General features: G+C 37.3%; 1 protein-coding gene across 3 annotated transcripts in view; it reads right to left on the bottom strand.

The window, feature by feature from the left end:
• MDN1 (midasin AAA ATPase 1) overlaps positions 1-26,056 on the bottom strand; it is a 90,481-nt gene that overhangs the window by 58,986 nt on the left and 5,439 nt on the right. For all 3 annotated transcript variants that reach the window (XM_068184036.1, XM_068184034.1, XM_068184035.1), the window contains exons 3-27: positions 25,137-25,361; positions 23,712-23,819; positions 23,440-23,632; positions 21,291-21,503; positions 19,957-20,088; positions 18,408-18,511; positions 16,574-16,688; positions 14,864-15,057; positions 13,736-13,817; positions 12,948-13,043; positions 11,747-11,859; positions 11,061-11,209; positions 10,900-10,960; positions 10,193-10,404; positions 8,628-8,731; positions 7,494-7,638; positions 6,741-6,837; positions 5,449-5,562; positions 4,673-4,820; positions 4,397-4,507; positions 3,446-3,597; positions 2,805-2,983; positions 2,225-2,433; positions 1,011-1,157; positions 110-251 (exon numbers count right to left, since the gene is read on the bottom strand). In XM_068184036.1, coding sequence (XP_068040137.1) covers positions 110-251; positions 1,011-1,157; positions 2,225-2,433; positions 2,805-2,983; positions 3,446-3,597; positions 4,397-4,507; positions 4,673-4,820; positions 5,449-5,562; positions 6,741-6,837; positions 7,494-7,638; positions 8,628-8,731; positions 10,193-10,404; positions 10,900-10,960; positions 11,061-11,209; positions 11,747-11,859; positions 12,948-13,043; positions 13,736-13,817; positions 14,864-15,057; positions 16,574-16,688; positions 18,408-18,511; positions 19,957-20,088; positions 21,291-21,503; positions 23,440-23,632; positions 23,712-23,819; positions 25,137-25,361 — 3,545 coding nt within the window. The remainder of the gene's footprint in view (positions 1-109; positions 252-1,010; positions 1,158-2,224; positions 2,434-2,804; positions 2,984-3,445; positions 3,598-4,396; positions 4,508-4,672; positions 4,821-5,448; positions 5,563-6,740; positions 6,838-7,493; positions 7,639-8,627; positions 8,732-10,192; positions 10,405-10,899; positions 10,961-11,060; positions 11,210-11,746; positions 11,860-12,947; positions 13,044-13,735; positions 13,818-14,863; positions 15,058-16,573; positions 16,689-18,407; positions 18,512-19,956; positions 20,089-21,290; positions 21,504-23,439; positions 23,633-23,711; positions 23,820-25,136; positions 25,362-26,056) is intronic.

The following is a 26,056-nucleotide window of genomic DNA, read 5'->3' on the forward strand; positions in this document are numbered from 1 at the left end:
AAGACAGAAAGCAATTACTACCTGGGTAACCAGCAACAAAAATTTACACTTAAATGGGGCTGGAAAGCGATTCTACAGACATTTAAAATGCTGGGGCAGCAGAGCTCACCATCATTTGCTAAGTGCTGAAGCCAGTCATAATCCTTCTGCGGCTGCTCTGCCAACCTGTACCTTTCAGCCCAGCGGAACAGATCCCGCAGGGTAATGAATCCGTGCTTTCCAGCAAACACCGTCGAACCTCTGCGGTAAGACTGCCACAAGAACAAAAGTGAGGTATTTTTTCATCAACCTGCCCAAATACTTCAAGCAAAGCTAATCACCCCTCTCTGCAATGACATTGCAACAAGAAAATTTTATGAATAACAACAAAAAGAAGTCCAGTAGAACCACAACGTCTAAACATTAACTTCTTTTAGGCAGGTATTTGATGAGCACCAGTAATGAATTAATTTAGATAATAATAATTTAAAAAAAAAACATCAACGAAGAATACAATAGGTACCTGGAATACAACAAAATCCAGTTTGTGCTGCAGTAATTGCTTTTAAATACAAGGTAGTTTTAATTACACACTAAGTGTCAAAAGTCTGTTTAATACAGGAGTATCCAAGCATATCCAAAATTGCTGCTTAAAAATAATACCAAATTTCACATGACCCAAAGACTCCTACAAATCCAATACTGTGCTTTGGCTCCAGAGCAAGGAGCTACATTAAATTCTACACATTAAATCCCAAGGTGTCTAGTTTTTTTGTTTGTTTTTTTTGGGTTTTGGTGGGGTTTTTTTTTATTTTTTACTCCTAGCTTTCTCTCAAATATGACATCACCTTCCCTAGTCTTAGTCTTAACCACTGAAAATTAGTACCTTGGTGGGTTGTCTCCATGGTTTAGGATTTTAAATATCCTTCAGCCAACAATACCTCCTCCCCAAAGGAATTTCTATTACTTAGTGCATGTTACTTTGAAGTACGTTTGCATTTCATATACTAAAAGAAAAAAGACTCTCATACTTGCAGGTCTAACATGACTTTGACAAGCTTGCTGCAGTAAGAAGGTGGCAAACTGCATCGCTTGTGCAGGATGGTTTCCAGTTCAGCACTTGGCAGTTCATCAAAATGCAGCTCCACAAAACGATTTCTGAAGGCTCTGGACAAAACCTAAAATATGAGACCACACCACTGTTGGAAATAAGAATAGTGCCATAGCATACAAATTAACACATACACATCCAAAGGAAATAAGAATAGTGCCATAGCATACAAATTAACACATACACATCAACATTGAAACAAAGCATAAGAGACAATCTGGATGAGGACAAAAGCTTTAAAATGGACTGAGTGCTTTAAGGGCATAGGCAGCTAAGCATTACAAAGCCACAAGCTCACTCTCCTGACAATGGGAGTATTGGAAGGGTAAAAGTGATAAAACTTCTAGGCTGAGACAGTATCATAGGTAAAGCAAAAGGTGCATGTGCAAGCAAAGCAAAATTAGCAATTCATTCATCACTTCACATCAATAGGCAGGTATTCAGCCATCTCCAGGAAGCAAGGGCTTCATCACACACCAGAGTTACTTAGGGAAACAAACACTGAACTCCCCTTCTTTCTCCTCCTCCCAGTTTTGACTGATGAGCACAATGTCATATGACATGGAACATCCCTTTGGGGTCAGCTGTCCCAGCTGTGTCCCTTCACAGCTTCTCATGCACCCCCACCTACTCCACAAGTAGGTGGGGCAGTGTGAGAAGCACAAAGGGCCTTGAATCTGTGCAAGCTTTGCCCACCAACAATTAAGACATCCCTGTGCTATCAACATTGTTTTCATCACAAATCCAAAGCACAGCACCATACCAGTCATTATGAAGACAAGTACATATTCCAAACAAAAACCAGTACAAAATGGACTTCTACAGCCTAAGTTGAATCTTTTTTCCAGTGCTCTTGGACAAGAAACGCTGATTCAAGTATAGTATACATGAACTCCAGTTCACTAAATCACTTAAATCTCAACTGCCTAAAATTAATTAGAAATTCTGTATCCATGAAACAAGGAACTCACCTAAACAGAGCCCAGCTGTACCGACAGTCCACAGCCACCTCAACTCTCTCCCTCTTGAGAGATTCACGATGCTACACATCAAAACATTTTCACATCACACTGTATGTATGAGAGACTAACTCCCTGAAGTCTTAGCTACCCAAAAGGAATAGAGCATACAGACCTTTCTGCCACCATAGAGACCTGGAGGGTTCTGTGTGGCAAACAGCATGAAGCGAGGGTGAGCTTTGACAACCTCCTGAGTCTCAGTAATGAACAGCTCTCTGTTATCATCCAACAAGCGGTTGAGAGCCTCCAGAACATCAGTGGGAGCCAAATTCAATTCATCTAGTACGATCCAGTAGCCCTTTCTCATTGCATCTATGAGAATGCCTTGCGGTGAACAAAAAAATTCCTAGTTAAAAATCTTATAAAGCAAATCTAACAGAAGCATGCACTCAGATACTTTCAGCAGCCCATTTCATTCAGGATGAGCACTGATCCAGAGAATGAAGCAACAGTATTGTTTTAATTGTAGGCTTATCATCTTTAGGTCCCGTGGGACAAGCATGCTGAGACAGACATGAACTTTTCAGATTTCACTGAAAATCACACAAGTGATTATCATTAAAGTGCAACTACTTTATGTCAAGTCATCTCTACATTGTAATAAACCAGACAAGTTAATCAGGAAAGGAAAAAACCAAAAAACTAGCCACTGAAATGAGACAAGAATTTGGAGTATATAGAACATGCTCACTTACCTTCTTTAAATACCAACTTTCCAGAGGCATCTGATGTGTAACAGCCAATATATTCTTGGATATCAGTATGCTCATGGTTGTTAATCCTTACACAATGATTCCCAGTAGCAGCAGCCAACCAGCGAATTAAACTGGTTTTACCAACAGAGGTCTCTCCTTGAATCAGTACAGGATGAGTCCTAAAAGCCATGACCAAAATATTGGGTTAGAAGCATGAGCCATGAGTGTCTCACACACAAGATGTCAACATTGTTAAATCATACTATCAAAACACCACCACTTAACTCATTTGGGGTATCCAAGATCACACACTAACAGGGAAATGCAAATAACTTTACTCCCAAGTGCTAAAAGCTCCCCATGAAGCTTTTCATGGCAGTGCAAAACAAGCAGGTTATTCTAACCTAAATTTCTACATCAGAATTTAAATAAAACTAGGTATGGCAGTAAGATGGTTTAAGGAAACAAGAAACACATATATAAATTTCAAGTCACTCTAATGAAAAGTTAACTGTAAAGTAGAAGGAAAATAGACATTATTCATCCAAACAATAAAGATTAGAGGGACACCACCAACAACTCAAGGCCTAAACAAACATATTTAACTTTTTTTTTTTTAACTAAAAAGTTGAAACACTTACCCTGCAGACACAACCCTGACAATGTCTTTCAGATTAAGCTTAACAGAAGGGGTGAGGACATAACTCTCATCTACTGTAGGTTCTTTGTCTCCAGCTGAAATCCAGTACCCTTCTATAAGTATAAAACTCCCTCCTTGAGGTTTTGGTATTTGCTAAGGAGACATGACAGAAATAACAGATTATACAGACAAGTTTCAATTTGCTAATGAAAACAACTACTGTTACACCACTGCTGCATATTCTCTGAAGTAATTTTAAATTAATCCCTGAGCACTCCTGCAGGAAACACTGTCCCCTTGTCACAGAATGCAAATTACAGGAAAAACATTACCAGATTATTTCAGGGTCATGAAGCAGGAATCTTTGCCAGTTGCATGAAGAAAAAAATGTTTCAAGAGTCTTAGCACTGAATTTTGAAGGGCATTTACAAGGAACTTTGCTTTAATATTTTTTATTTATTTATACACATATTCCAATATGAAAAGGTTTGTTTTGAAAAAAAAAATACCCATGTCTTTAACTGGCTTCCCCATCCCCCATGCAAACTCATGCTGGGCTCCCAGCACTAGTGACATCCTTCCCTTCCCATAAGAGACAAAGCACAGATGCTTCTTCATATCATTATGTTCTGCATTCAGAGTCTAAAAATATAAAGCCTGAGAAAGCTCCTCCAAAGTTTGTGAAAGCTTTACAGTTGGAACCACTGCATTAAGCCGCCCACACTCCACAGTGCTTTTAGTTGTTCAGGCTTCCATATTTTTTCAAATTAACAAATCAACCAGCTAACATATTCAAGCAAAGTAAAAAAACTACAAAATAATGGTATTAACTTTGTAAAATGAAAAAAACAGAACTGCAAGAACAAAATGTAGAGTACAAAAGGAGAGAAGACAACTCAAAATAAACTCTACTTTAAATACTAGACAGATCTTCATAATCTTAGTTGCCTACCTGCTTGAGAAGGCTTTTGATGTTGCCAGAGACTATATGCTGGCATATTAGCTTTTGAACCACCGGGTGAGAACCTCTGTCAAGCTGTGTCAGGAAACTCAAACAGAAGCCCTAAGAGGAAGAATTATTTTCAGTGATAAACATGAAAAATAAGGAAAAAACATACAGACTAAAGAACCATTTCTGTTCAATACTGAACTTAGAGAAGATTATCCTTTACCCAAACAACCTCTGTAGTGAATACACACTGAAACAAATGGCAGCACAGGTAATCACCTCATACAGGGAGCGTGCTATGCTGCCACACGGATTAGATGCTGCAAATCTCAGTGCCCTGCACAGGGTACGGAGACTGTAGTGAGGTCTGTGGCCAGTTCCGTCCACCAACTTTGTTTCTGCTTCCTTTCTCACAGACAAATAAAAGCTGCAAAAATGAAGTTACATAGAGCTGTTACTGATCAGACCATTGCTCCAAGGAATCAAACCCCAAGTATGAACACTTCAGTTTATCCCCAACTGTTACTTTTCTTAAAAGCTCCAGGTTATGAAAGCCATGCCAAGCTCTGCCATCTGTACAGTCAGTGAAGCACAGCAACAGAGTATTTTTAGAACCATATTTTTGATAGAGCTCGATATACAGAGAGTGACTATAAACTTCAACTATTCTGAACATGAGATAGTTCCACCTTTCACTAGGGGAAAGAACGGTAACTAGACAAACACACAATACTTTCTGCGGAATTATCTACAGAAGCAAACCACTGTAGTCTCTCAGATGTGAAAGAGGACTGAAACAACAATGCTATTTAACTGGTGTCACCAAGAAAACAATTCTGAATTTACAAAAATAAAAATCTCCTTCCCACAAATACAGAAACCTGCAGAATTAGGAATATGGATGTCTATACTCTTCTGTTTCCTAAAGCTATGCCAACTGCTGCATGGGGAGCATTATGGTGTTTTCCAAAGCAGACTAACCACAGACTATCGTCACATATTTACATTTTGTGACTTATTTCATCAAGAATTTAAAAAGGTTACAGTCAACTTACTTCACAATTCCTTGTACTGTGTTTTTGTTCACATTCAAGCTTCTCAGATAATCCATTATAAGAATTTGCAAGTCTACTTCATTTCTCAATTCTTCCACATAAAGTTCAGTAAACCTGCAAGAATCAAATCAATCTGTAACACTTAAGACACCTGAGCACATTGAAAAATCATGTTATACATAAATCTCATGGCATATAACATGTTAAATTTTTAAGTAAAAGAATACTGATTGTTAAAGCTACAGACCTATAGACTGTCAAACCTACAGACTCAAGAACCAGAGCAGTTGAAAAATATGGTGTTACTAATACTTTAAGTAATTTATCTGAATTAGTTTAACGTCTTAGACTGAAAGTGAACAATGTGGCTTAAATTACAATTTTAAACAATTTGCAGTAGATACTCAAAAGTTACAGCCTGAACAAAGTACTGACACAGCAGTAGCTATTTTTGACAAATAGAAATATAAATTCATTTAAACTTAGCAAGTTATGCTGATGCTGAACTCTTTTTTCTGTATGACACCCATTTTCTTTCCTTTCACTATTCTGCAAGAGAGCCAGTAGCAATAAAACCTTGCTTTGCCACTAATAACTACAAATGACTACATAGCTGGTGCGTCTCCAGAGTCTTGCCCAGTGTTTATGAATCTGGGAAGAGACTATTCATGCAACTTTTGGCACTCATGAGGGAAATTGCATCAAGCAGCAGGAGATTTGTAAATACAGAAATAGGTAGATGGTACTGAAGAATGGATTTGCCACAATTCCAATTGCTTTGCCACAGCTTATATGCTTTGAGACCACACATCAAATACTTGGAGTATCACACATCTGTGCCACCATGTAAAGCACCTTCCTTTTGAGTGAACAAGACTGGATATGCAGCTTTTTGCAAGGACCATCAACACTTCTGAGTTAAGAGAAAGGCTGCTAAGCAGACACCAAGCACTTACCTGTCTTTATTACTCCCATCAGGAATATAAACTGCTGTAGTAGCATTCCCAGGTGCTGACAGCTTAAATGTGAAGAATAATAATTTCCTGCTCCCAATGACAACACTCTACACTACTGCTAGACCATTTGCTCATGGCTCAGCTACTTCACCAAAGTATTTTGCTGACTCTACTTCACGAAAAACCCTCACTATACATCTCTCACAGGTAGTAAATGTGAGCTCATACTTGCATCCTCAGGTTTCAGATAAAGCATTCTTCACTAGTCAACTCCTGAAATTAATTAAACTCTGAAAAAGACAGTGACTATTTTGTCCCAGAATCATTATTTCCTACCTGTTTCTAATTCCTAGAGGAAGATTTCTCTTTCCAACATCTGTAGCTGGATTCATGCACGCAAACAAGCGAAAATCAGGGTGGCGGACAAGAGGCTCTAAAGGAAAACAGAAATAAAAGACAAAGTTCATGATCAACACAGGATACTTATATGTTAACTACAGTGTATTTGATCTAAAGCAACTTTCTATTGCTGCACTCCTACACTCCCTTAAAAATGCCAGCGTCAAAAATTTTCAGAGAATAGCCCTATGTGATTTTATCAGAAGTACCTGCACCTTCACAACAGGCACAGGCAAGTGAAACCCGGACATTTTTGTGAGTAGCAAGATGTTGTTACAACACAAAACATTTCAAAAATTATAAGCCCTAAACTTGGAACTCCTTTTGTCTCTTTCAGAATAATATCCAGTGCTTCCCTCGGCCAGGAAGAAAATCCAGCCTGGGATGCTCACAGAACATTTGCCTCTCTCTGCAGCTCTCGAGAGCAGCATTCAGGAACTGCATTTTTTTATCTTTACATCTGTAAAAGGAGTTAACTTTCTACACAGCAGCCCGTACAGTGCTGTTGAGAACACACCAGTGTTTTGGACCTCTTGCAAAGAAGCATGAAATCTACTAAGAGCACATCGCTCTCTTGTGCACACATTAATTTTAATGGTAAATTAGCTCAATTTATTTTGAGCTACATAGGATAGGGAACTCAGCTGAACACCAAAATACAGCATAAGCAAGCATAGAAATAAACAGTACCTGTGTCTCCTCTGTCTAGTAACACCAGTGATCCAGATGATCCTTCCAATAAACCACTCAGGCACTCCAAAGTCTCTGCTGCAGCCAAGTTAATCTCATCCAATAAAACCCACTCTCCTTTTTTTACTGCTTGTGCCAGAGTACCCTAAAAGCAAGAACAATTTGTTAATCGCGTTGCCAGGAATGAAGTGTCAGCTGAAGCATTCAGATACTGGAATTACTTGGTGTGCAATCTACGGCTTGATTAGACAAATGGCAGCTCCAGACCTCTTACAGCAGTAGCAGTTTTACTGTTCTCTCTCAGTAACAGCAATCATTTTGCCAGTCACAGAAGTCAGACAGTTATCATACCATCGTATCAGTAACCAGTTGGACTGGCTCAAATACAACAGATTTAAGATCTCTTATTTGTGCAATCTACCACTGTGGTGCATATGCATCACTAACACCACATGAGAATAAAGTTAATCCGAAGAAATCCAAAAACACAAGCAGTATTATGCTCCTAAGGAATCTGTACCCTATTAATTAACACTACATTAAGTCAGACATTCTCCAACTACTCAAAAATACATTTCTTTATAGAGGACTGGTCAACATCTCACACACTTTACATGAAATTTGAGAAAATATATTCAGATTATCAGGGTGACAGTAAACAAGCATAAATAAACCTCATGGTGTCTCCTAATCCCACTTAATGTCATCAAAACATATTACAGGTTTGAAACATTTCAAAAAAATCACTTCTAGATAAACAACACAGATTCTTAATATTAAATGCTTCACAGGAATCCCTAGACAGAAGCAAGACCTACTGGAGACTGATCAAGAAGTTTTTTCTAATCTCCTGCAGTTGAAAAGAAGATATGACATACTGATAGTCTCATCATAGCAGCCCAAATTCCTGCTACACAGCACTGAATTAATGTGCTACCACAAACCAGCCTCCCACTGCCCATCTCACCACTGCTTCCTTGAATCTGCACACTTGATTTCACAGAGTTATCATGGCACACGTTTTACTTCACAGCAAGGTTCTTGCCAGGAAGCTACTGATATAATACTGATTGCAAAGTCTTTTAAATACTTCTCCTTATTCCTCCTAGCATCAAAATGTAAATATCTAAATACCTCAACAAATGCAAAGAGAAGGGCATTTTCTGTCATTTTCATCTGTTGATGAGCATGATTCAGTTTAAGACCAAATGCCTCCCACTTTTCCTTCAGTGGTAAGCCTGCAAGAAAAACCAATTTAAGTTTGTACCATCAGAACAATGGCAAAAAATAATGTTTGACAACAGTTTTTTTAATCAAGTTGTTTCAAGCAGAGAGATACAAAAGTAAGCTTGAGCAACAAAAAAAATTCAAGTCCTTCAGAAGACACACTAAAAATCAAAAAAATAATTTAATCTTGTTTTGGTTTTGTGTGTGTGTGTGTTTTTTTGGTTTTTAAATTTAACTGTACCCATATGTCAATAGTGCTCAGATAATTTGCTATTCATTGCCAGATGAGGAATGAATACTTATATTGCACTTTGTCCCAGCATGACTGTTACTGTCTAATTTTCAGAGACAGAAAAAGACATGTCAAAAAAAAAAAATCCAAATTTCTAACCCTTATGTCAGAACAAATTAACAATGAACACTTCTGTATCAATAAATAACACACTATTGCTTATCAGATACAACAATATTTACTACAGCACCGATTTCAGTTATTTGTTAAAATCACACACAACATCAAAATTCCTTAAGAAACTTTGCAAGTTACAGATTTCAGCTTGTCTTTATTTTAGGATTGTCATTTCTTGCAGTAAGTGCAAGAACTCTTTAAACTCTTTGATTTTTTTTTTTTTTTTTTTTTTTTTTTTTTTACATTTGTGGGCATTTGTTTCAGTATCTGCATATTCAGAAGAACCAGTTAAAAGAAGAGTGGAGATAAAGTTCATAATTACTTTTATTTAGCCAAAACTGAATGAAAGCTACAACTTCACTTTTTCTGTTGGTCTAGAACCAGAAACAACTCCATGCAGGGCAAAGTACCAGCATCACCTCAGCCCCAAAATGGGTTGTGATGTATAAAACAAGAAAAACTTATTTGGAGACAAAACCACACTGGCACAAAATAAAGCACTAGGCAAGGCAGCATCACTAACAGAGGAACCAAGGCAAAAGCAAGATCTTAAAAATAATTCCTACCCTAAAACAGTTATTACTTTGGGTTTGCTTCTGTTATTGCTATTTTGCTTTGTTTTTTAAAAAGGACATGTTTGTGATACATAAGCAGGTTTCAGGGCTGAGAGTATGAATGCATTCACATAGAAGACTGACACACAAACAAGCAGGACTGTTCACCAGCACAGCAAACAGTTACTGAGTGAATACCAGATGTCAAGGGTACCACAGGGCAGACAATCTCCACACTCTCAGACATAGCTAACAGCAGAGATTATTTAGAAAAAGGAAAAAAAAAACCAACAACAAAACAAAACCAACCACTGTTCTAACAGTGTTCTGAATGTCTTGTTGCAATGTTGACGTTACATTTCTCAAAACCAGAAAAAAAGATGTAATATAGGGGGGGAAAGACCCTAAACTTCAATCAAACCCAAATTAAAAGAACAAAATTCACCAGTATTTATCTACCCTCTGCATGGTTTAGCACTAATGTGTGTTTGAGCCATCTGAAGTCTTACCAGATGCATTTTCTTTTACTTCTTTATTAATAGCAGATTTATGAATATGTTGCATCAGTTTTAGCAGATCATGCCAACGTTTTTGTCTGTAGCAAGTCTGAATGTGTCCCAAGAATGTTTGATTTTTCTTCCTAGAGAATGTCTGAGAGAAGAGTTCTTCAAAACACTCTCGCAGAGGGAGCCAGATCAGCTTGTTATCCACAGGCTTATAACTGAAGAGAAGCAAAAGAGTAATGACCCATGTGAGACAGAGTCACCCGTGAACTTAAAAAAGAAAACAAGTTCAAAACCAGTTACTTGAAACAACAATAAGCTGCACGGATAAACCCTTGTTTCTGAAGTTTTTTACTAAACTAATGAACTAAATAGAATTGCATATATTTAAATGCACCTCATGAGGTGATTTTGTAAGGACAGACACACCCTGATACGCAAAATATCCGTAATACTACCAAACAATCTGTCCAGTGAATATTACATCAGATTTATATTGAACAGCTTAGCCACTTTGGGCTGGACATTGGGCTGTTTTTGAATGACTTCATCGCACACAGCTCTGCACACAATTCAGTGAAGCTGCTCTGCTCTTCAGCAAGGACAAGAAGGTTTCTGCATGCAAACATGTTTATCAAGACATTCATCCTACTACCTAACAGATACTGCCCAATTGTTCTGCAGAACAGACAGAACAGCGGCCAGTGACTCACCCCCCTAAGAGATCAGCCGTGTCACTTTGTTGGTTCATGTTGACAACCCTCAATCGGTGCCCTTGAAACAGAGATAAAAAGCACCATCAACTTGTGGGCTTGTTCATTTGTTGTTTGTCAAATTATCTTCATGTAAGTTACAATTTTCACACATTATTTACCTGTAATATGAGCTAGGTACTGGACCGCTGAGGTTTTGCCAGTTCCTGTTTCACCAACCAAGAGCACAGGCTCTCCTTTGACAACACACACTGCAAGCTGTTCAATCAGTACTGCAGATGGCCGTGTGGCAGCAAAAGTATGTTTTGCCCTGGAAAAATAAAGCAAGTTACTCAAACTAAGATTTATCAAGGAGCTCATTTCAATTTTACCTTTATTATTTTTTTAGTGGAGTGGTTTGATTTAGGATTTTTTTTAATATAGGTCTGGAAAGAAATAGTTCTAAGATACCCTTCTAAGATACTAATTTTTCTCAAGATAGAACCTAAAAATTCAGGGTTTCCAAATAACTTCCTGGCCAATGAAGTTACCAACACATACAAAAATCTCCCTCTACCAAGGCAGAGCCATTGAAATCTTTTTATAACAGCTGTGGATCCACACTCTTGTGAAGACACTCTAGTTCAAAGAAGCTGAAAATCTCCATGCTTTGACTGCCAGAAGCATGATGCAGACACTCTTAAAAATACACAAGGTAAAACTTAGATTGCAAGGGAAAGAGCTCTCACATTCCTTTCATTAGAATGAGAATACCCAATCTGCATTTTCCTTAAACCCTGTGACCTGCAGTCTATTCTATTCCACCACCAAATATTTCAATTCACATGGAAACTACAGGATACTCTACCTTTGTACAGTGAGAGCCTGGTTCTGCTTCTTCACAAGATTCACTCTTCCAACACAGACTTCTTGCTCCCGTATTGAAATTTCTGGTTTATAGAGTTCACAGAAGAAGTCCACCTGTGAAAAAAGCACCAGCATTTCCAATACTAATGTTGCTTACATCACAGTAAAGAACACCCACACCAGGCTACCAGTATTATTTTGCAGCAGGTTAATTTTTAATGGTAAAATTCTGTATTTTGGAGGTTTTACGTAATCACCACCTAAAATAATGAAAGACCTCAGAAGTGAAAATAATGAAGGACCTCAGAAGTGTTTTTACCTGTACAAACAACTTTCAACTTAATAACTTGGTAATAGTCTTTGCCACTGTATTTCTACTTCATCTATTTCCATGGTAGCTCAGCTACAGAAATTTGAACAGTTATTTTAACAATAAACAAACAATCTCCCTTAAAAAAACCCTTTGCATGAACAAGGATATTTTGCCACTTGCAGGGAATAACACATTCCTGTAATGAAATAATGCAAAGAAGGACAAAGAGAAAAACCCACAGCAGTTTCAGGGATCCACGTGTCAACTTAAAGTAACAATAGAGGGAATTTGCTTTGCAGACTTCTGCAGTCAGAAATAGTTGACAAAGAAGTGATTTAGTTTAATTCTGTAATTTATAGAGCTCCAGAGAGGCAGCTGACTTTGTAAACAGTGAGTATAGAACAAGTAGCAGTAAAGATCATGTTTCTCTCTGATTTCTGTTTAAGTGATTAACATTCACTGTAAACCACCTAAAAAAAACCCACATTCTTTGCTACCCTGTGCATCTAGTGGTATCGTGTGCTTAAGCAACTGTGCTGCTCCAGCTGTGAAATCCTTTTGCATCATGAGGCCATTTGCTCTAAAACAGGTTGCCTGGAACTTTCAGAGAAAAAAGAAATGCAGCTGAAGATAAAATAGGAGAAAAAGAGATGCTGGGATGCAACAGAAAGCAAAAAAAAAAAACTAAAAACAAAACAAAACAAAAAAAAAAAACTAAAAACAAAACAAAACAAAAAAAAAACCACACCAAACAAAAAAAAACTGCTTGGGACAGAGAGGTGGGCATAATTTTAAATATAAAATAGCATAACATTTCAATTAATCATAGAGAAATTGCAAGCTATAGAATATTACCAATAAAGATCATGTTAATTGTAGCTCACCATACCTTTTTTTTTGAAATGTTTAGGTAACTTCCAATAACTTTTGCCATTTTCTGTCTGCACCCTTGGTTGGACAACATGGCTGTGAAACAGTCCAATGCCTGTCAAGGGGAAAACCAACTTCTTGAAAACTAGTTTTGTATGATTTTATCTGACAAAGCACCATCTTAATCTAAAGGAACCCGAATCCAACTCGACCACTGTAAATAAAACTATTTCACTGTCCTCTGATTGAGTCAAACAACAGAGTTCAAAAAGATGCAAAATAAGACCATCTAAACTCTGTAATGTCACCACATTTGGTTTATATCAAAAATAAAAACTTTTCAATGCCCAGCCACAAAAGCTGTTTTTAGACAAATGGACCAAAATGGAGATGGAAGTAACATTATAAGATCTCACATCTCAAAACTGCCTCTGACAAATGCACACCCAAAACCTCCTCAACCTATACTGTAAACTGATGAATAGGTAAGTACAAAAGTAGCCCCATATTACAAGAAAAAGAAAGGTCTCAGCCACATACAATCCCAGCTTGTATCAGTTACAATTATTTTGCACCATGCGGTTTGTACGACAGCAGGAAATTCTTTTAGCGCCTTACTGCAAACGACTTTCCTAGTTAGCAACAAAAGCTTCTGATCAGAGATCACAAACATTCCAACGACAGTCCGATTGCTTCAAAACAAAACCAAACTAATTCCCATCTCACATTCCCAAAGAGAGCATTTAGTGAGACATCACTAGAATTTGAGACCAACTGGATCAATTTCTGGATCAAGTCTTACCGCACCTCCTGAAAAATATTCACTGCTGTGGTTGAAGAATTACTGTCAAAGTTGTAAGCAATCCTGCTGCACCAATTCAGTAGGTCTCTAAAAAGAAAAAACCAAAAAGATTTGGTACAAACATGCCAAAATACACAGCACCTTCTTTCATATTCAGCTTAGGTCACAACATCATCTTGTGGCACTTGAACGTGTAGTTGTTGTGCAAGTTGTACATGGGAAGACACAAAGGATGATAATTCTGAGGAGCAGCTGAGCACAGACCAACATTGCTTATAAATAGATAATACATGCTCCCATTAAATCATAAGGTAACTGTAAAACTCAAAGGTATTAAAGAATCCAGAAAGGTATAAACCTCCCATTTTTTCAAGATACAGATTCCTTACCAACTACAAGATCTTCCAAAAGGCAAGAAAAGGAAATTTTGTTCTAGAAAAAACTGATATTCTTATGCTCCACAAAAATATCAGTTACTACCCACACACAGCATTTACTAACTAATTCACAAAGCATTACTGGTTACAGAAATTCCAGATGAGTAGAACTGACATTTGGTAGGAAAGGAAGAAATAATTCAACATCAAACTACATTTCATCACAGAATTTGTGAAATTAACAGGACATTACAGATACAGTTATTTTCAGTCACCTTGAGTTATAATGCTGAGAGTGTTCAGCATGAAATAATCACGATAATATATTCAGTTACTGAAAATGTTATCTTTTAGCTACTGAGAGAACATTAAATGTTATCTTTTAGCTACTGAGAGAACATTATACAGCACCTTCCAGCTCTAAACTAGTACTGATATCTTGTGTTAACAGTAATTAAGAATAAATTCACATGACCTGATGCCAACAAAGCACGGCATATGACAAAACGCACATGTTCCCCATGCCTCCCAAAAAGTATAGCGAATAGGAAGCTTACATAATCCAGAATGAGTTTCTTTAAATGATATATTAATTATTATTTTAAAACAAAAAATGTATTTCCCAGTTTTTACAAAATTCATGTTTAATTATTCAAGCTTTCAGCATTATTTCTAAAAAATAAGAAAAATAGCGAAAATAAACCCTTCTGTCTCTGTAGCTAGCTGACTTGCAGTAAACATATAAGAAAAGACAACCTCAGAGATAGTTCTCGTCCTTCCAGATTTGGTTTCTTATGTTCTGATCTTGATTCTGATGCTGCTTCTCGCACGTGACTGGAGCCAGCAGCACTGTTTTCTGGTGCCTGATACTTGTCTCCAGCAAGGTCAATGAAAATGTCTAGCAAGTGATCTGTCACAAGAGCAAGGTTGGGATATCTTTTTTGGAGGACCTGAAACCAGAAACAAGAAAAAAAATGTAACAAAACAACAAACCCATCCACACTGGAAAGAAAGCAACAGCACCCCAGTTTTTACTGGGAGATGCTTCAATAGATATTTTAGCTAGCAAGCTACATAAAACTGCTCTCTTGCAATCTCTTACCTGAAGAAAACAGAAATTATGACTACTATGATACTGATTTTGATGCTAACTCCTAACTTTTCCAGCTCAACTCTACTCCAATTCATTTAATACATTTGCATAAATACCAACAGGAAGAACAAAAAGTACATTCAATCCTATCTGAACACAGACCATGACCAGTTTACAACTTCACAAATGGTAACAGAAGTCCTTACCTCCCACCCTTCTTTTTATGGCTGAATTCATTTGAGCATTCAGATTGTCTATTCACTGTGCTAACAAAGGCATGGTAAGGGGATAATTTTTATTTTGTCATTTCCTTTCAGCTCGGCTCTCTCCATTAAAGCTTGCCAAACAAAATATTGCTTCTCAAAATTACTTTTCACAGGCCAGGAAAACTGGTCCTACCCTGCCAGACAGACTTTTAAGATTAACAAGAAGATGATGAACCTTTTCTCAATGCAAGCAAGTGGGTGTACTACTATGGAATCTTAGTGGTTAATTTATACATTTTTGTGACTTAAGCTACCAAGTTGCAGAAAAAGAATCTGGTGGTAAGAGACACAGCTAACACTCCAGTTTTGTTTTTCCATAAGGTTTTGATAGTTGTTCTTGCCCCAGTCCTAACAATTAGCTGACAAATGACAAGAAAGGAAAAGAACCACAGATATTGAAGGCCACCGATAATTGCACTGGCTGCTGAACGAGACCTAAGGAGTGAATGAATTCTGAAAAAACTTGTCTTCTCCATTCTAGAAAATTGAGAACTTTCTCATCAACTCTTCTACTAGATACTACTCACTACCTTTTCCCTCAGCCAAGGCTCTTTTAGAATCAGGTCCTGATTTGAGCTTTGTATCACAAGGAGAATCTCCTAAGAATTTGATTTTCATATGAGCCCTGGGCTGTTTTATTCTTCTGAAGAACTACACAAAGCAAACACCTCCCAGAGATGCTAACAAAAAAAAGATGTTAATAGAAGCAGTTATTTTAAACTCATAACTGGCCAACTATTTTTCAGCTCAAAGCTTAGAACAAAAGCTTAGCCAAATTAGAGTAAACTCAATTTTCTTTTTTGTTATTTCTCTCTGCTTTCAAGTCCCTGTGGGCTAATAAGCAGCAAAGTAACTTGAATCTTAGACCCACACAAAGCACAATTGTGTCTGTCAAGGCAAGTTCCAGGAATCTTTATTAAATTCACTTCACATTTTCCTGACAAACTGCTTGTTTACTTCAAAATTGGCAGCATAAAGCTGAAATTTTAAGGGTCTGTTGTAGAACTTGAAGATAAAATAAGGATTCAATTAACTACTGAAAAACATTTATTACCCTAAGATGAAACAATTATTCACATGCCACAATGGAGCAACACACCCCCATACCTCCTTGAGCTCTCCTTTGCTCATGTTATCCAGATGTATTTTGGTCCAGTATTTGTCCAGAAGAGCAGCATGGCTGCTTTGCTGCCTGTACCAACCTCCACCACAGCTGAATATCCTAAATCAAAACAACAATGAAGAAACACAGCATGCTGAGTGTGGCTGAAGAATTCAGCATTTTCAGTGCACTTCTGTGCATCAAAGAACCTGTTAAATATGACTGCTACAGCATAATGCAAGAGGCATAAATGACACTGTTTGTCACTGTACTGTCATGTACCCCACCTTGTCTATCCATGCTTTCCTAATTACTTGTTATCACGGTGTTTTTCTTCCTATATGCCAAAATCTCCATAGAGATACTTTCAGAAAGACTTAACTTACTGTCAGTTGTCTATCTGTACAAGCAGAAGCAACACATAAAATCTTTTGTAAAGGGAGAAACCCGACAGAAGTGGCCTGTGAAGTACCTTAAAGGATTTGTGATTTTACTGCAGAGATGCAGGAAAAGCATCTTCAGCCCTGTCCCCTCCACAGTGTTTAACAATTGTTCTTCCTCACCCTCCAGAGTTAGCCCTTTCCATCGTACATTTCATTCCCTTTGTTCTTTTACTACAGAAATAACTATTCAGCCATGTATTTTCACCCACTGTAGAAGTATCCTCACACGTGCAAAGCATTAGATTTGGGGTTGTGGTTTGGCTTTTGTTTTCTGGTGGGTTTTCATTAATTTTTTTCTTCTTTGTTGTATTGCATCGTGTTTGGTTTCAATTGTTAAATACTACTTCCCAGTTGAAAACTGCAACAGATTTACAGAATCTACTCTAACGAGCCTAATGAAAATTATAATTTTCTGCTATACAAACTATTCACTGATGTGCTGGTTTTGGCAGGGAGAGAGTTAAATTTCTTCATAGTAGCTGGTGTGGGGCTGTGTTTTGCATTTGTGACCCAAACTTCCCAAGCTGTGGGAAGAAGGAGGAAAGGTGGGGATGCTCCGAGTGATGGGGTTTTTCTCTTTGTTTGTGTGGAAAGCTTTTGCTTTATCTAAACTCTATCTCAACCCATGGTTTTTCCCCACTTTGACTCTTCCAATTCTCTTCCCCATCCTGCTGCAGGGGAGCGAGCCAGCACCCGTGTGGTGTTTAGTTGCTGACTGAGGTTAAACCATGACAACCATGCATAAAGAAATAAAAATTCTTAGGAAATGAGACAACCAAAGGAGCTGAATACAGAAGACTCAATTCCTGAAACAATAGATCAGAAAAACAAATTTATAGAAGTAAGACAAAAGCAGGAAATATTATTAAAGGCTTTGAAATAAACTACAAAACATTAGAAAACCATGTAACTGCCTTTCCCCATATAAACCTTCTAACCTTTAACCTTGACACAATATTACATTTTCCTATACAAAAAGTCATTTTGACATCCCAGGCATGAGCCACTACTACAGTGAAACAATCATGCAGAGTATATTGTATCTTTTTCTGGTTAGAAAACATTACAAACACCTATATTGATGCAAGACTTTCATAACTATCAATAATAAACCTTTTTCACACATTCCTAAGAGTGGTATTTTGTCTTGGTGATGGGTTGGTTTTGTTGGGTTCTTCCCAGCAAGGTTCATTTCTTCAGTGTTGTTGAAGGTATTTTTCTGTACAAAGACTGGGATTCACCCCAAGGCTACTTTCAAGCAAAAAAAAAAAAATCACAGTTTCTATGGCTTATATTGTTTGTTAACTGGAAATTGTTAAAATACTCCTATAAAAGTACCTTGAGAACATGGGTAGCCTATTTTTAAGTCCAATCTCATTTAAGTTTACAAACCTACCTCCTGGTTGCAAAAAACTGGAATCCTGGTGCTACTTTTAAACAGTCACCACGACCAGGAATCAGTAACTCTCTTTTCTCCAAAAGAGGGATCAGCACAGAGATCTAGAGAGAGAAAGAAAAATTATAAAACTTTTTCTTTTTGATGACACTAACAGACAGCACAACACTTATTTCACACTTGGGATGCTGGAGTAATGCCACTGAGCACCATTACATTGCCAGCAACTGCTATTTCCAGAGATACACTTCCAAGTGATGCTAACAGGAATTGCAGAGTTCCCAGCAATTTTATCAGCAGTGGAAGTCAAAGGTGTAATGTTTACTTACCTTTTCTTCTCCCGCATGCAAATTTACTAAGACATGGAAATGACAGCCTTTGCACTGCAAGTCCAAACCAAAACTATTTATTTTTAAATTATCAATTTACTTATTAGACACATTCAGATCAGAAGCCTGAACAAAGATGACCTGTGTCTCAAGGACGTCATTCTCAACCATAAACTTTTTTCAGTGTATGCACTGCTACCCCAAGAGAGTGGTACCTGTTTAAAGAATCTACTCTTCCCTGGGGCAGGACAGTAATGGTGGTGGACAGAAAGAAGGGAGATATGACCACACCAAACCCTCAGCACAGAGGCAGGCACACAGAGATCCTCTGATATGGAGAAAGCAGACAGGATGCCTGCAGGGAGGACCTAAGAAAGGGATTTGATGAATGCAGGATACTACTCAGGGTATGCTCATCATGAGTGCAGTGAGCTAAGTCCACAGAAGCAAATAAGTGCATGACCTCCCAGCAGTGAACTGTCTACATACAAGCTGTATTCATTAGCTTTCTTATCAATTTTCTATTTCTATATCAGAAAGCCTAGAACCTAATAAACTAACTGACAGGTTATTCAGTCACACAAAGGACGTTTTATGGAAACATATATGAAAGGAAAAAGCCAGCAGAATTTCCAGCAGTCCTATGCAGCAAAGCATCTCTATCATATCATTCTTGCAAATTACTTGTTTTCAGTAGTCATTACTTCAAGAGGCAAGGATGACTGACAAACTAGTTGTTCTGGATCCAAAAAAGCAGGAAATCTGTTAAAACTTATAATGCTCAGTGCAACAGCACATTTTTAATATGTAAGAAATGTCTAAGAAAAAACACGTGAAAAGGAAAAAAAGCCCCACACAACAAAACACACAAAAAAATCTTATTAACAGCACCAGCCTCATATATTGACAATATTCTTTGGTGTTTAGGGCCACATTTGTTTTCAAACACCAAAACATTATTAAATAAACACATTATCAGTGTCAATTCCAGTTTTCAAAGTGAAATCTGTGATCCATGTCAGGGTTACAACTACTCTGTAACAAAGAGAAAAACTAATGAGGTGTGCAAACATGTGAACCAAAACAGGTGAATTCTTTCTAATCCCTTCTAGAGCAGCAGCATTTTCAGCATGCTGCTCCAGAACCTGGCGATCAGACTCCCAAAATTGCCATTACAGGCACTAAAATCAGTACCTTAAAGCATACATAAAGCTACATACCACATCCAGAGGAGCATAATCAATATCCTCCAGAAGTACCCAGTGACCTTTGGTAACAGCTTGTGTCAAGGTGCCAGGTTGCCACACAAACTCCCCTGGTACATCTGTGCATCGATACATCCCCAGCAGCGTCTGTGATAGAAACAATGGCACATCAGAGAGCAGGGCACCGCCTCTCCAGAGGAAAGGATGGCAAATATGACCAAATCTGGGACATAAGTGACACTTTACCTCCACCTTACTAAACAATCTGTCTGGCAATCTGTGCCCAGCATTGCACTTTTTTTAATTAAGAAGAAGAGTTTCCCGCCTCCAGTGGCAATTTAACTGAAACTTAATAATTAAAACAAACATGTCATTGGAAGTAAATTTATGAGCTGTGCCACCCTAATATATAAGCAATCTAAAGTAAAATATTAACTGTCTAGGGTCACACCAAACTTTAGTTTATGTTTTTGAGGAGTCTGTGACTAAGGTAGTAAACAGAACTATAAAGCGAATTATTCAAAGGTAAAATCCAGTCAAAGCTTTGCTTTTCTCTCAAATTGTAAATTGTAATAAGCATTGCTTTAAAAATTGAGTTTGTGATTTTACTGCTACATATTTTATACCTTGAACTTCACCTGTTTTTCTTAAATATGATGGCCTTAAGTCTTGTATAGGAGAAGATACAGTTTGTGAGATGATGAAACTACGTGTTCCACGCAAGCAAAGAAGGTGCTTATGGATGCTAATAAAAACCTTCTGGTAGATACTAACCACCTTCAAAAACTAAAAATAAATTGTGCCAAACAACATAAATCAAGCTCCAAATTCTATAATCAAGCTCCAAAACAAGAAATACATAAAATTATCTACATATAGAGCTTAACCATTATTATGTAACTGCAAGTCACCTCACCATCCCAGTATCTTACTTTATCTCACCTTTATCACAGAAAAAGGCATCAGATTAAACTGACATTAGCTCACTTAAACTGAAATAACTGCTCATACAACCTTTGGCACCAGAATCCTGCTTTTTCCAGTACAAATCAATGTTTTTTAATTAAAAAAAACAACTCAGTAGAGCACTTCTACACAGAAAAACTCTGATAAAACAATGTGAATGATACAGGTTTAGCTCAATTATGCAAAGAATTAAAGACCTACTGGAAAGTAAGAGTTCTTTTTCTTGTTTATTTATTCATTCTCACCAATATTAAGACCAGTACTAAAGAGTTGGCCACTGTAGGGTCTTTGAGTGAAAACATTATATTATTAGAAAATTAAGTCCGTGCTTTAAGTTAAAGTTGTGTCTCATGATTCAAACATCAAACAAATCCATCAGTTACCTTACTATCAGTTTGATCTCCAAGCTGAACTTTCAAAATATGAGGAGGCTTTGCTCTTCCTGTAACAGCCGCTAAATATTCAATTAAAGAAGTTTTGCCACATCCTATTGGTCCTTCTAATAAAACAGGAGTCTGATATGCTACAGCAATAGCAAGGTTTTGAAGATTTGTGAAGGCAGATTCAACCAAAACAAAACTGCTGGTGTTATTTTCCTGTTCAAAAATAAAATATGGGTTACTACACTTGAAATTACTTTTCTTACATTTGTACCCCACAGAACAATAAGGAAAGTGACTCTAACAACAAGAAAAATTTTGGCCTGTAGATCTGCATATCAAATAAAATAAAGGAGCCTAAAGTTGTATTTATTAACAGATATTAAAATAGATTTCATCCAAAACCTATTATAGGTGAAACACTTAATGAAAAGTACACATACAACTTGATCCCAAGGGGAATTCACTCTAAGTTGTCAGTACAGGCATAATAACTATTCAGTCATAACTCATGTCAATCAAATACAATTTGCAATATGAGTGAAATTAAGTCATCAGAATGGATCCAAATCACAGGACAGATCAAATAGCAGTTGCAGTCAAATGATGCAAATATGAATATTAAATGAATGAATGTATTTACTTTTTTCTATAGAGGCTGAAGTATAAGATCATTAAACTCAGTGAATGAAAGAAAAGATATATTCCATAACATTTTCATTTTATTCAAAATTAAATGAATTCAGTTTATGGAACGGTAATTAATCAATGCTACAGATAGTCTCCAAATATTCTGGCTCTTACATATCTATATATGGCACAACAATTAGTGCTTTGTGCCAAAAGGCTCAGAGGAAAGAAATCAGGGCACAGAAACAAGTGTCTTGTATTTAAGTCTGACCTTTTTTCAGATACAGCTTGATGTACTTCTCTAGAAAAAAGACAACCTGCTTCCCCTCACAATTCGCTCCTATGTCTTCATCAGACCTCCTAAGCTGCCACTGGAACCTCCCTATTTTAACTGGAACTACACTGTAGACCAGATCAGTAGAATACCTGTGCCTATTAAAAAATAAAAGCATTCCTTTCAGGGAAGTTGTCACCTCCCTCAGAGATAAAGAATATTCTTTCAGTCATCCAGTTTATAGCATGGCCTGGCTGTGATGCTGCCATAGGAGTAAGAATCTTCTTAAACTGCTCTACAGTTTCCCCTGCTACAGTGAATTCCAAACCACTCTCTCACAATCCTATAAAAAATCCCAAAGGGCTAGAAAACAGTGAATTCAAGAACAGAAGTAGGGAGACAAACAGAGTGGGGGGAAGAGGAATTTGGAGGGAAAATCCTCTTTCCTTGCTTCAGCCACTCAAACAATTCTGGACACTGGTACTCTTCATTCATTTCTTTGTCCTGTTGTAGATCACTGTTACAAAGTTAAACAAAAGAACTCAGCTAAGAGCTAAAATTGGTACCTAAAGGAGAAGACCAGTAAGGAATACTGGCTGTAGCTACAAAGAACATCTGAACAGCTTAGGTTAAATAGCAATTTAGAAGAAAAAAGGTTAAATACTGTTTGTTTAAAAATGTTTATGCCTTCGATGGGCTTCCCAAAACTATAAGGCACTATAGTCTACATTACACTTTCTCAAGTGGTGACAGTAAATTCTTGCTCACTTCCTTTTCCTTCTCTCTGCCTTCTGGAAGAGTTTAAACAGCAGCCTTGTTTTCTTTTCATAGAAGAACTGAGCATATGTTTGCAGAAAGGCTGCATACAAGATGCCTGTATAGCACAAAAACCCCTATATCATGCAGGTAAATGCAACTGCCCTAGATCCTGGCTTTAGTCAGCTATGGATTCTCACCCCAACTGAGACTGAAGTTAGTATGTAAGGCTGAATATTCTTTTGTAGTATGTTTGTACAAACTGCTACATGAAAGTAAAATAAACAGCACTATTGCTCCGTCACCCCACTGCAGAGCTTATTTGTGGCACCCGTATTATACAACACTGGTTTACAGCACACACTGAGAAAGATAAAGATACACACATTACCCACAGTATCTCAATACCATCCAATCAGGAAATAAAGTCAGTTCACTGTATCTAGAAATTCCTAAAACAAAAATGTACTGATTTAACTGTGGATTACATACCTGCTCTTCAGAAACATGTTGTAGTCTAGGCAGCACAATGCCACAGACAGCTACTACATGTGCAGAGAGGTCGCTCGAGACAATGTGTCCTTGCGTATAGTGCAGTTCTTTCTCTTTTTGCCAAAATGAGGAGTCTGGATTAGCCAAAACTAAAGCTTGTTCCACATTCTGCAGCTGAGATTCTTCTAGCAACCTGTGAAACCCATCTTTATTAACTCAGCTGAAAGCCACCAAGAAAAACAAATAGTGTTCAAGATTTTAGAAGTCCTTACTTCAGCCTGAAATTTATCAGCTCCTCGGGATTGAATATCTTCTTCAGGAAAGATAATTTATGCTCATCGCTCATGCATGTAACCAGAGCAAGACAGTTTGAAGTATACCTAAAAATTACATTTAGAACAAAATATGTCAAAATAGTTTTAAGGAATGTAGTTCGACAACTGTCAGTTGCATACCAAAACATCAAGTTTGGAAAAACGTGCAAAAAACTTATTCATAGAAAATTATTTTAGCACTATGCTTAACATTCTTTCAGATAAAACAAATATCTCACAACTGAGGAAAGCAATTCTATCATGGCACAGTTTTAATTTATATACCAATTAGCTAACATTTTTCTGAAGAAGTGACTTATCAGCAGAAATATAATAATGGAGTGCACTTTCCTAAGTAAATGAAGGTTAACATATGAGACAAGGAAAATGAAGTCATCTCAGCCCATTTTTTTTCTCCTACCATTTCCCTTTCAAAATTGCATTTCATGCTATTTCTAAAGTAAACATGATGCAATGAAATCAATTCTGAGTGCCCAGAAAAGCCAACAACTCCCAAGTCGTGACTACATAAAGCTGTCTTGCAAGAAAGGAACATTTAATATAAATCATAAACCAGTTCTCATTCATTATAATGCTGGTTTTAACTTCCAAGAACAAAGTTTTCAATGAGCGTGATGGAGGGAAGGCAGAAGATTGTTTCAGGACAAATGTTTAAAAGTCAGCTCATTCACTTAAGACTATTAGTTGAACACCTGGTAAACCAATTCTAGTCAATGAATTACAAGCTCTATCTCTTTTCCTGACACTAAGTACGTCATTTTGAAGAGCTTCATAAATGACTGATAGATTTGACAATATTCTTGGTTCTTGTCTTCCTAAATTATACACCTTCCTGAAATTATGTGCTACTAATACAATTCTGAATTTATGTTCTAAAAAGCGAAGACTATTAAACACATTTTGTAAAATAAAAGGCACTATCAATACTAAATAAGGTAGAGCATGTGATTAGGCTGAAGTCCTGAGGGCAGACACCTACCATAAAAAATCTGACTGAAATCTCACATGAAACCCATACCAAGACCAATACAAGGTGCAACTTAACCAAGCTACATTTTACAGCCGCTGAGAAATCTACACACAAACAACTGAAAAAAGAAGCAACTTGAGCAAACTGAAGTAATTTGGAAAGATTCTCTAGACCATAGTTTTAAGCACTACTAAGAGCTAGCCTGAAATTCACTTTGTAATAGATCATTATAGCTTTCAAAAGGTCAGTTGAGAAGTACAAGTACAGATACCTTTGGTACGAATTCCTGGTATTACTTGAAGATGCTTTCTATTGCATGTGAACACTGTTAATTACAATTCAAGATACAGATACATCTACTCAATGAAGAAGATTTGGAGGTTTTAACTTACCAACGGACTAAAGTGTCATGACTCCTTAGGAGTGGAATACACACACTCCAGTCCCATAGCTCCCGGAAAACTGATGGCTCCTTCTGTAAAAATCTGTAGGCGGCCTCCATGAGGTCCCGCAACTTCATTCGTCTGCGCCCGTATCGGACTGAGTTTGCATCTGAGCTCTCCAGGAAAAGCCTCTGGAAAACTGGTGATGTAGTTTTAAAGTATCTTAAAGCAAATCTTTACAAGAGAGCGAGAGAGAAAGAGACAGAACACAAACATGTCAGTCAGAAGAAAGAAAACCAGACACTAATAAAAATGTCAGGGCACAGGTCCTAAGACAGTAATTGACAGTACTAAGAACTAAGCCCTGTAATTAACTTCATCCACACATGGGAAAGACAACCAATTCAGCAATCAGCTGACAACAGACACTTCACCTTATTAAAAATCGTTACTTAATTATCAAGGGAAGGTACTGCCTTTGGTGAAAACTTTGATTGCTCTTGTTTACTGAAAAAGTAATACAGATTCTTACTTATGCAACTTTATATTCTACCAGCTTAGAGGTCTAATACAGAGATTTTGGTTGTGAACTATTTTCAAGCTGTTTTGCTGTTCTGTAGATCACAGGTGAAAGTCAAATTGCATCTTACAACACGATTTAATTAAAACAACCAGTGTTTGAGTCTTGCATTTACTTAATAATTATTTCTGTTCAATATGCATTTGTTACTGTGGGAGACAATTTAAATCCTGACACTACCTCTCTCCACCAGGGAACACTAACAAGCACATACTGCCGGGATGAAATGTTAACTGCAATGTTAATGGTTAATCACTCAAACAACTGCCCATTTGCAAAAGCAGCAGTGCTTTGCTGAGGATGTGCAGGGTCAGAGCCCAGGGGCAGAGGGGGTGAGCACCCATCACCC

Source organism: Anomalospiza imberbis, chromosome 3 (genome assembly GCF_031753505.1).
Source record: "Anomalospiza imberbis isolate Cuckoo-Finch-1a 21T00152 chromosome 3, ASM3175350v1, whole genome shotgun sequence".
In the NCBI taxonomy this organism is placed as follows: domain Eukaryota; kingdom Metazoa; phylum Chordata; class Aves; order Passeriformes; family Viduidae; genus Anomalospiza; species Anomalospiza imberbis.